Genomic DNA, 12,031 nt, shown 5'->3' on the forward strand with positions numbered 1-12,031 from the left:
GGCAGCGTGCCTGCTGCAGGCCTCTGGGCTTGGCTGTGAAATGCCACCATGGATGACACTGACCCGGCGCTAAGGCCCCCTTCATGAACCCTCCTCCCGGCCAGCTGGTCTCCCCCTGCTGCCTCCCATGGGACCTGGGAGGCTGTTGATGTGGGCTGCTTCTTCCCTGTCTGGGACTGTGCCCTCCTGTGGGCAGTCAGCCCTTGGCTTCCTTCCAATTTACATTGTTCTGTTGCATTTGATGCCCTCGTTTTGTTTTTGCAATGTGTTTTCAGGCTTCTTAATCACCTTTCTACACTACAGATACATAGAGCAGATTTATGGTACGCACCTAATAATAGCGAGTTGTATGGGACTCATGAATTATATTAATCATTATTTTAGAAGCAAATCTAGAGGGAATTAGTTTACACTATATATAGACCCTGTACAAGACAGAACCCCTTGACCTAAGAGCTGTTCACAATGAAATGGGTTCTCTGACTGGTCACCCTTGGGAAGTGTATTCTCCCAAAGTGTTGAAAAAAACGCTGTAGAATTTTCCCCTCTAGAATAGATATCACACCCTACAAAACTCATCTGTCGTTAAAACTCTAACCAGGACACTGATGGGCTAGGAAAGAATAATGGGTGTTTCTGGTTGAAGCCCAAAAGAATCAGTCTTTCATTTCAGTCCTTCTGAAGATGGATCCATTTTGGTTTTCTGCCATGCATAGTGAGCTTGTACCCTTCTTGTAAGAAGCCACACAGAGTGAGCTTGCACCCTTTGTGTGCTGCAAGGAGCATGCTGGGCCTTTGGACTCATTATCTGAGGAGGGAGCTCTGTGTGTGCGTAAATCCCTGGTCTGCTTTTGGGGGACTCAGCCTCTGCCAGAGTTCACTTTCTCATTTGGTTCCATCTGCATGGGACACGCTTCCATGTGAATTTACTTTCTCCAGTGCTGTTTTTCAAATCATATTAAGTAATAATCAACAATAGTGCAATCATAGTTCAACTCAGAAGGACGTGTTGGGCTCATAATGCTCAAATGTGTGCAAAGAAAAAAAAAGGTGTTTCCAGACGATTAGCATCTGTTTGATTGAGCTTTGGTTAATGGGGTTTTCCTGTGCTGGACTTAGTCATCAGCACCAGACATTTCTTGAGCCCCCATGGAATGGAAGCATGTGCAGGACACAGCGAAGGTTCCTCAAAGGTTGTAGCAGATAAGGGGCTCTGCAGGGACTCGTTTCTTTCCTGGCCACCTCATGTTCCTGCCGGTGCAGCTCCAATTTCCACTCACTTGTTACTATTCACATTTCTCTCCTCTGTTTTCCCTTAGAGGAGATTTTGAAGACACACATCGCACACTGGTGGTCTCCGGACGGCACGAGACTTGCCTACGCCACCATCAATGATTCCCGTGTCCCCATGATGGAGCTCCCAACTTACACCGGCTCCATCTACCCCACCGTGAAGCCCTACCACTATCCCAAGGTAGGCAAAGGGACACCGCACAGCAAATTCTTTATATTATTCATGAACACCCCAACCCTGCTCACTCAGTGTGCAGACGTGATCATCAGACATGTGTATGAGCAAAGCAGTTAACACAAGAAAGATTAATCATGTCTCATTACATTGCATTACATTCCCACCTCTGTTGAGCTGAGTCATTGGCAGGTTTACTTCTTTTAGGTAACCGAACTAATGTTCATCACCTGACTCAGCTTCACTGAACCAAAACACACAGGGTACCTCCCCTCACCACTCCCCAGTGATGAAGGTGCACCTGCCCTCTCTCACGCGTTTTATTTCTACTTTGAGTTTGGCCTCTGGGAAGGCAGATAGACTTCCATCTGCCCCTGGTCCCCTGGGTCTGGGCAAGGCTGTTTTGTTCATGGTCACTGCTATGGGCTAAATGTTTGTGTCCTTGCCAAATTCATACATTAAAATCCTAACCCCCAAGGTGATGGTATTAGGAGGGAGATCACTGGGAGGTGACAAGACGTGGAGGGCAGAGCCTTCATGATTGGGATTAGTGCCCTTATGTATTTGTCTATTTTCATGCTGCTGATTAAGACATACCCAAGACTCAGCAATTGAGAAAAGAAAGATTTATTGGACTTACAGTTCCACGTGGCTGGGGAGGCCTCACGATCATGTCAGAAGGTGAAAGGCATGTCTTACATGGTGGCAGACAAGAGGAGAGAGTTTGTGCCGGGAAACTCACCTTTTTAAAACCATCAGATCTTGTGAGACTTATTCACTATCAGGAGAACAGCATGGGAAAGACCTGCTCCCATGATTCAATTACCTCCCACCAGGTCCCTCCCTCATCTTGGGAATTCAAGATGAGATTTGGGTGGGGACACAGTCAAACCATATCACCTTATAAAAGAGACCCCAGAGAGACCCCTCTCTGATTCCACCATGTGACCATACAGCAAGAAAGCGTCCTCTGTGAACCAGAAATTGGGCCCTCGCCAGATACTGAATCAGCCAGCACCTTGATCTTGGACTTCCAGTCTCCAGAGCTGTGAGAGATACATTGCTATTGTTTGTGAGCCAGTCAGTTTATGGTATTTTGTTACAGCAGCCTAGAGGGGCCAAGACAGTCATGTTCTGACCCAATGAGCCAGTAGAACAGCGAGTGTCCAGTGGCTGGGAGGGAATATTGGGGGGAACAGGGATATCCAAATCTCACTTTATTACCAAATCAAAGCATCCCAGTGTGAGTGGAGGGCCTGATACTAAAACCTCCACAGCCACTCAGCTGGAGAGAAGCCAGTGCCCGAGTATGGACACAGCTCCCATGGACACATAGAGTCTGCCATGCTGGCCTCTGGCTTCACCAGGCTTCTCCAAGACCCCTGGGCTTGGTGGAGGTGAGCAGTTTCCTGCCTGCACCCTGCCTGGTGACTGGAGGCTCACTTCCTGCCATGAGCTGCCTCTGCCAGGGGGCATTTAAACCTCAGCATCCTAGCCCACCAGAGAGCTCTGAAAGCTGATGGTATGTGCCTGCTCTGCCATAATCACCCCCACAGACCAGCTGGCTTACAGTTTGCAGCAAGAGGAGTGATAACTTATAAGGCAGATATATGAGGCCAGTGAGGTTCCCAGAGTCACAGCCTAGAGAAAGGAAACACCTGGTGTCTTAGTCAGTTCCAGCTGCCACAATGAAATAACACAGACCTAGGCAGCTTAAACAGCAGGGATTTCTTTCTCACAGTTTTGGCGGCTGGAAGTCCAAGATTAGGGTTCCGACTGATTTGGTTCCTGGTGAGGGCTCTCTTCCTGGCTTGCAGACAGCCGCCTTCTTGCCATGTCTTCACATGAAGGGGCAAGAGAGGTCTCTGGTGTCTCTTCCTCTCCTTTTGTGGACATGGATCTCATCACAAGGGTGCCACCCTCATGACCTTGTCTAACCTCATTCACCTCCCAAAGGTCTTACTTCCAAATAGCATCACACTGGGGGTTAGGGCTGCATCTTATGAATTGAGGAACTTGTTCCATCCATACACCTGGTAATACAGGCTCCTTTCAACAGCCTTTGATCAGCATGGCCAACATCTAAGAGAGCCCCAGAAGGAAGAAGAATGAGGCCCTTATGGCCACAGCCTTCCTTTCTGCCTTTTCCAATTCTGAGAGCATCTGGATGTTAACATGGCATGGATTTGCCTTCGACAGAATTATTTCACTCCTTTTTCAGCTAACCTTGATTGGTCTTAGTCTGTAGCATGTGGAAGGGTCCAGCATTTTAGTTGGAAGCATAATTAAATAGAGAAAAGTGTATGGGACTGATGCTAGTTCCTTCTAACCCTTCTACATTTCTTACCAGCTGTTCACAGCCACCCCACCCGCCAGAAGAGCTGGTGGCTGTCTGACCTTCATCCAACCCAGAGATGAATGGTTCCTATGATTATCTTTTTGTGGGAGTTTCCCCAGTCTAGGAGTGATAACCTGGAATCCAGTAGGGTGCCCTTCATTTTACAGTGAACTCTCAGAAGGTGCTCTGAAGCTGGGATTATGAAATCCCAGATTACTCAAGATTTGGGGTTTCATATTTTAATAGAAAACCAACATTCTGGCTGACAGAATTCAGATGCTCCTTGCCCCATTCCCACCCACTCCTAAATCAGAGGCATGAATAGGCAAGCCTGCCTGACATGCCCTGTCGTGGGCCTGATAGCCTCTGTAAACCTGAACATCTTCTGCAGGGTGGAAGTGAGAACATCAGACAAGACCCTGAAGTCCCCCTAAAGAAGAAGCCCCACATCTCTCCCCAGATCCATACTTGTCCCCCAGAGAGTGGGGAGCAGGGAAGCAGAATAGTGCCCCAGTTCCTTTTTGAAGGACTTAATCTCTCCCCATGCTGAGCATGGCCACCGCTCCTCAATGTCCATCATTTGCTCACCTCCAACTCTCCCCTTCCTGGCATCCAATCCATCTTTTCTCCCCCACTCCTCTTCTCGTCTTCTCTTTTAAGCAAGGGGCTCAGTACTCACTTGACATTGCCAAACCGGGGAGTTGGGTGGAATGGGAAGCGGATGGGATTCTAGAAAAGCAAGAATCAGCCCACTTAGCCCTTTGTCCTTTTGAAACCCTACACATGAACCATTTGTTCTCCACATTAATTCTGCTCCTTAATATGGAGCTCCAGTGTCCTGGAGTCCCACCTCGGAATCTCCCAGGAAAGGCTTTGCAGAGCTGAAGTTCACTCTTGTATAAGGCTGCTTGTTCATGTCTCTGCCCCTTTTTAATTCCCAGGCTGGAAGTGAGAACCCCAGCATTTCCCTACATGTTATTGGCTTAAATGGACCCACCCATGATCTGGAGATGATGCCGCCTGATGATCCACGGATGAGGTTTGCTTCCTTCTATTATGTTACCAAAAAAAAAAAAAAAAAAAAAAAAACTAAGATGAATGTTCAATGTGCATGGTCTCTTCTGGATCAGATTTATCTTACAACAAGTTTAAACATCCAAGAAAAAGGTACCTTTCCTAAAGATTTCCTCACTGCTTTATGATTCCATTTTCTAGGAAAAGAATACCATTCACCAAGTACTATTATTTTTTACCTTAGGTCAGGTGCAGGTTATCCTCCTGAGAGCTGGGCTCCTCTGGGAGGGGCATGGCTGGGCCCCAGGCCTGCCTCAGGGGGACACCAGAGGAAATGTTGCGGTCTTCCCAAGGCAATCCATGGAGTCTGACCTTCCATAAATGGTGCTCTGTATTTAGAGCATTTTTTAGAGCATGGAGCAATTTGCCAGTGGCAAATTCTATTCTAATAAAGCCACATCTCCCAGTTGGTAAGGTCGCAACCCTGTGGAAGGTATTAACAATGTTATTGAGTTATTATTATTAGCATCTGATTGTGGTCGCTTTTTTCTAAATCAAAACAACTGATTTAGGATCGAATGTAGTGATCTGAATATCAGTTTAGTATTTTCCCCAAATTCAAGCAGCGTGGGGAATGATTATACTTCCAGAGTCCAGCTATAACATCATCAGCCTTCTCTCTGTTAAGAATATTGATGAGAGACTCAAAAAGAGGAGGGGATTTTAGGGGTGCCAGGACCCACCCAAGTATAGATTCTGAAATTTCATGAATGGCACTATTTAAACTAAGAATAACTCATTCTGAGGCTCAGCAAAGACCCAACCCATATTTTGCTATACCTCTAGCCTGGGCCTTTATTATTCCATTCAAAGCTCCATATTACTAGTAGCTTCTGGCAGCTTCTGGAAGGGCAGGAATCGAGGCCTCGGGTCTAGCTCGGGGATGGATGCTCCAGCACCTGGTGACTCTGGACCTCTCTGAATGATGTGCTGGTCTCCTGCAGTGGCTCCAGTGCCACCTTTGCCCCACACCCTGAGCTCCTGCACAGAAGCCCAAGGCCTCTGCAGAATTCTACTGCGATTCCTTCCCCTCGTCTTTCTTCAGTGAAACTTATAATGTTGTAAGATCCCCAAGTGGATGGATGAAGCCCAGAAGCCCAGTGCTCTAGGAAGGGCAAGGCACTGCCTGTCCCTCTCAGCCCTGCATGGGTCTTCTCCCCAACATAGGAGGGCCTGTGTCTCTAGAGGTTTAATGAACCTGGCCCCCAGCAGCTGGTCCCAGGGACAACTGGTCACTGGGGTGTCAGCCCAAGGTGTGCGCTGGTTTGGAGAGTTGAATTGATTTGGCTGGTGATATTTTTGCTGAGATTTAAAAAAAAAAAGTTCAGATGATTGCTTTGGCTTTTCTCCTGAAGTTCCATATATTTTATTGTTTTCCTTTCAGCCCCCATCCCTGCCAAGCCTCCTGGGGCCTGGTCCAGCAAACTCACTGAATTAATATGGAAAGTCACCTGGAAAATTTCAGCCATCTGTTTGAGTTAATTGAAAATCTCGTTTAGTCAATTTGGTGATGCTGTTTCCACAGGCTTGATTAGCTTCAAGGACAATGAAAAATTAGCGTCAGCCAGGACTTGAAGCCTGGATGCTGGGCTTCAGGTTTTCTGGTTGCTCTCATTTCCTAAGCTCAATGCAATAATGCATTTTATATGCAATGTAAATTTGTAGCATGTAAATGTCACACTTTCTCATACTGCTTCTCTATCACACATCTTTGAGAGTTTTTAAAAGTCCGCACAGATATATCAGAAATCCCAGACTCAATGCAGAGCAGATGTTTAGTATTTGCTAGCCATTTGCCTGAGCACTGGGAATTTGGTGGCAAATGAACCATGGAGTTCACAGTGTGGAGGGGAACCTGGATCCTGAAGAAGTCATTACTAGCAAGTAAATCCCTGCAGGTGTGAGAAGGGCTGTGGAAACGTGTGGAAGAGGAGGCCACCTGGTCTGGAGGGTGGCAGTGTCACGGCTGAGGTCAGAGTTTCTGCACGTCCATGCTAGTGACATTTGGGGCTCAGCAATTCGGTGCTGTAGGGGGCAGTCCTGTGTGCCGTAGAGCACTAGGCAGCATCCCTGGCCTTACACATTAGATGCTGTCATATCCGCCTTTTCCCCCTCCAGTTGTGACCATCACAAATGTCTCCAGCCATTGCCCAGTGTCCCCACATTGAGGACTACTGGTTTCAAGTGAAGGTTCTCTAGCCAACTGCCTGGGTTCGAGTTCTGGCTCTATGGACTCTGTCAAGTTACTCAGCTTCCCTGCTTCAGTTTCCTCATCTGTAAAATGGAGATAATTTTAATAAGAAACATGTTTACTCTCGTGGACAGTTGTGAAAGTTAGATGAGATAAGGGAAGGATCATAGGGCTGAATCCTCCAATCGTTCCATCTTGTGGCTATACGTACCCCTTGTATGTGGACAACTCTCCCCTGTGTACCTCAACCTGGCCTGGGTCAGGACTCTAGGTTCAAAAAGCCAACCACCCAACCAGCATTTCTACTGGGCGTGGTCACCATATAATTTTTAAATGGTCAAATTGTGATTCTCAGACAAAATCAATCAACATGTGTCCAAGACTTTATTTAACTCATTAATTAATAAAGGAACCAGTGAGCTCTTAAAAAGAGGCCATAGAACCATCGAGAAGCTAGTTGTATAGAGGCAATTGACCAAGGACATCCAAGGGTGAGTCTGCCGGGTTACTCAGCCATCCGGGAGAGACGCCTACCCCAGCAGGGTTGAGACCGCCCCTACAATTGGAAATCAAGCCCAGCATGTCCCTGGAGGAGGGCCCAGTGATCCCACCTGCCTCTTTACCACCTTCAGATCCATTTGCTGACACTGTCTACACAGCATCTCAGGCCGAACCCGGTCAAAGACAACCTCCCACTCTCCTTGTCTACACCTGCTCCCTGCAGTCTCCCCATCATGGTCCAGGGCAACTCCACCTTCCAGGATCCCCGGCCTCCTTTACGTCCCTCTGTGCTGGGGACCCTCCTTGGCAGGTGCCTGGCATCAGCCTGCAACCCCCCGCCGCTCCCCACTCCTCCCTGGCCTGGCCCACCAGCACTGCCCCCTCCTGCCCCACCCACTGCTGACCCCACACAGCAGCCAGAGTAACCCTTTAAATGACATCAGGCCACGTACCCGCTGCTCCCAGACATCTAGTGGCTTCTATTTCTCTCCAAGTAAAGGCCAGACTTCCTACAGTGGCCTCAGAAGCCCCCATGATAGATAGATAGATAGATAGATAGATAGATAGATAGATAAACAGATAGATAGACAGATAGATAGATGATTGATAGACAGATAGATAGATAGGCCATGCACCCTTTCTATCCCCCCTCACATCGGCTGGGTCACTCCCATACAAGGATCTGCACAGAGGCTCCCCTCTGCCCAGAGAGCTCCTCCCCACTTAGGTCCTGATCAAATATATGGTTCCCACAGTGACTTCCCTGATAACCACATTTCACATGGCAGCCCCACCCCGCTTCCATTTTCTTCCTTCAATTCATCCCAGGGGAATTTTTAGATACTTTTTAAATTGTTTCATTTTCATTTTCCCGCCTGCCACCTAGAACAGGAAGTTGTTGAGGCAGGGACGTTAGTTCCTGTGGGGCGGGCCCTGGCTCCAGTTCTGCAGCAGGGCTCTGGAACCTTGGCTGGATGGATGTATTGACTTCAAAATTAGCCGGTGAAATCTTATTTGCATGGGATTCTTGAAGCTTGAGACATCTTCAGTTGTGCTGGTACCTTTCTAAGAACCAAAACTTACTTGCTATTTAGCCATGGATGACATCTTGTCCTCTCAAGCACAAGATGCTAAAGGAACTAACTGAAACTAAGACACCTCGTCTGTGGAGGGACACAAAAGGAATGAACCCTAAGCCATGCCCCTGAGCACCTAGGAAGGGAGACATGCAGAGGTTTCTGGAAGCCTGCAGTTTATTTCAGCAGGCTAGCTCACGAACCAAGAGGAAGGGAGAAAGCAGTTCATGTATCTGCTATCTAACCTTTATGCCACTCATTTTCAATTATTTTTTCCTGTTTGTTTGCTTGTTAACTAGATTGACTTCTCCGATGGTTCTCAGATGCAGGGAGAGTTAAGTCTGCACTTTCAAATCTTTGCATTGGCAAGCACTTACTCATCATCCATGTGGCGTGTGCTGTGTGAGGCCCTTGGGTGATTAAGACGTGTGGCCTCTCCTAATGGGAGCTCACATTCCAAGAGGCCTGGACAGCTTGTAGCCAGGGGCTGCAAGGAAGTGTGGAAGGAGCCATACCTAGGAGCAGAGGTGCCCCTTGTAGGGTGAGTGGGAAGTGTTCAGGATGGTTTTGCAGATGTCAGAAGGATCCCGGGGCAAAATTGGAGGCCCTCTTGGGAAACGGTTCTATTAAAGAGAACTAAGAGCTGTGGGCCCAGAGTAGAGCTCAGCCTTCCTCGGGCTAATGCAGGGACCCAGGCCTTGTTAAGCTGAACCTGACCAGGAAAGAATAAACACTGTCTATCCTGTGGGTGGAAAAAAATAAATGCAAATCGCTGTGCTGTGGTTTCTATGCTTTCACACAGAAACCCAGCTGCACTGATAAAACAAATGCGCTTGTTTTTTGCTGGTTTCCTCCGGCCTTTCCCGAGCAGTTGAGCTGCGTGTTGAGTTAAGATGCGGCAGATAGCCAGCACGATCATTCTGAAGACATGTTGCCCTGTGCTGATATGTGCTGTTATTCGCCTCCAAAGATCCTGTTTGGATGCAGCGCAGCTGCTCTTCTCCTGATTCCCTGGCAAGTAGAGGTGGTAAAGGGCTCCCAGAACCCAAGACACAAAACCAACCGTGTCCCTGATGCACCTGTGCGCAGCTGTGGGGGCTCACTCCTCCACCACCCACTTCCATGGCTCACGAAAGGCTCAGAGGCCTCTCACTTTCATTTTCTTTTGCTTCCATTTATTTGTTTTGATCCCAAGCACCAAGGATTTAGATGCTGTGCAGCTCCTGGCACAGAAGCATGGTCGGTCCATGCAGGCCTCTCTCATTTTATTGATTCGCTCTTTTTCAACTTTAGTCCCTACTCCCATGCCCTCGCCACCTCATAGGCACCTATGTCGAATGCTTAGAGGACCTTTGTTCCTCTGTGTTTTTGTAAAGCCTGTATTGTTGCTTGGGTATGTGCACACTTACTTTACATCAATGGCATTGTGATAGAGAGCCAGATAAGCTATAGGATAGAAACAGATAGAGCTCCAGACATAGATGTCTGTTTCTTCTATTTTCCTGTGAGCACCATGTGAAGACTTAGCACACCCATGTGTATTTGACTAGCCCACGGCTTCCAACTGCGCACAGTGACGCCAGATGCCCCCAGCTCCTGGGCAGCTTACACCCTCATGGCCTCCTCTGCCTCCAGGCTTCTCCCCAACATGCACTGCCCGTGACACCTCCATGCTGACCCTGATGCGAAACTCAGCCTTCTCTCTTTCCAATTGATACAAAACATGGTATGTGCACGAGTTTTGGGAAAGCTGAGGGTCATCAGAGCCATGAAAACAGCACAGAACAATAGAGTTCTCATACCTAATGGCTTGAGTACCTCCCCAAAAAAACCACCACCATCATCACTACCACCTCTTCCCCAACCTTCACCACCTATACAACCTCCACCACCACCACACCACCACCACCTCTGTCACCTCTACAACTTCCAACATCACCTTCACCACCAGCTCCACCACCATCACCACCACCACCTCTATCACCTCCACAACCTCTACAACTTCCAACACCAGCTCTACCATCACCTCCGCAACCACCACCACTATCACCACCACTCATGCCATCACCTCCGCTACCACCATCACCTCCATCACCTCCACAACCTCCACCACCAGCACCCCACCATCACCTCCACCACCACCACCACAACTACCCCCACCATCACCTCCATCACCTCCACAACCTCTACCACCACCATCACTTCCACCACCACCACCACTATCACCACCAACCCATCATCACCACCTCCACCACCACCACCATCACCCCCACCATCACCTCTACACCACCTCCATTACCTCCACAACTTCTACCACCACCACCAGCACCACTATCACCGCCACCCCCACCATCATCTCCACTACCTCTACCACATCCATCACCCCCACAACTTCTACCACCACCAGGTCCACTGTCACCTCCACCACCTCCATCATCTCCACAGCCTCTACCACCACCAGCTCCACCATCACCTCCACCACCTCCATCATCTCCACAACCTCTGCTGCCACCACCCCTACTGCCACCTCCACCACCACCGTTAATATCACCACCACCCCCACCATCGCCTCCACCACCACCACCATCATCGCTTCTACTTCCACCACCACCACTGTCAGCTCTCACTTGGTCCCTGTTGCTCTCCATTCTTAGGTCTCCTCTGCCTCCTTCCCTATCATAAACAAGCTCTCCTGCCTCACATTTACAATGTCAATAACCTGTCACATTTACAATGACCTGACTTGCCTATGGCTGCACTTTTAATTAGTAGTAGAACCAGGACTTGAGCACGAGTCTCCCATCACCAGAGCCATTGCTCAGCATTGTTTAAGAGCTGTCACGCCTACTGTATTTCCCTTTGTGCTTGAACTTTCAGGTGGCACAAAGCTCATTTGGAGGGTTTGCTGGCAAAACCTCTGTTCTTCCTGCTTTCCTCCCTCAGGCTGTGGTCCATCTGGATGTTGAGGTTGTTCAGACATCTTCCCGTGATTCCTAAGTGTGGCCAACGCAGAGAAGTCCTTCTCAGCAGCAGCATTTTACAAATTATAGATATGCCCAACCCCCCATTCCACCCCATCCCTGAGTCTGCCATCTTACCTAAACATAGTCCTAACCTCTCTTTTGTCTGGGAAGATATATTGTTTTATCTGAATTTGTCTTCCAATTTTTTTTGGACGTGGTCTGGGTGTAAATTACAATTGCACAAATGTGCTCTCTTCCCCTCACCTGTAGTCCTATCTCTGTTTTCACCTTGTGTGTTAAAGAAATCATCTGGGTACCTAAATACTCAAATGGATTCATCTTAGGGGGCACCAGTTCAAGGAGATTGGCTCCAGCAGACAGCTTTGTTTACAGCCTTGTGCTTACAGCATCAGACCAGGG

General features: G+C 48.3%; 1 protein-coding gene across 5 annotated transcripts in view; it reads left to right on the forward strand.

Annotated features, from left to right (window-relative positions):
* DPP6 (dipeptidyl peptidase like 6) overlaps positions 1-12,031 on the forward strand; it is a 1,137,219-nt gene that overhangs the window by 1,005,038 nt on the left and 120,150 nt on the right. For all 5 annotated transcript variants that reach the window (XM_063813862.1, XM_016956857.4, XM_024357619.3 and 2 more), the window contains 2 exon segments: positions 1,320-1,474; positions 4,748-4,845. In XM_063813862.1, coding sequence (XP_063669932.1) covers positions 1,320-1,474; positions 4,748-4,845 — 253 coding nt within the window.

Source organism: Pan troglodytes, chromosome 6 (genome assembly GCF_028858775.2).
Source record: "Pan troglodytes isolate AG18354 chromosome 6, NHGRI_mPanTro3-v2.0_pri, whole genome shotgun sequence".
Lineage (NCBI taxonomy): Eukaryota > Metazoa > Chordata > Mammalia > Primates > Hominidae > Pan > Pan troglodytes.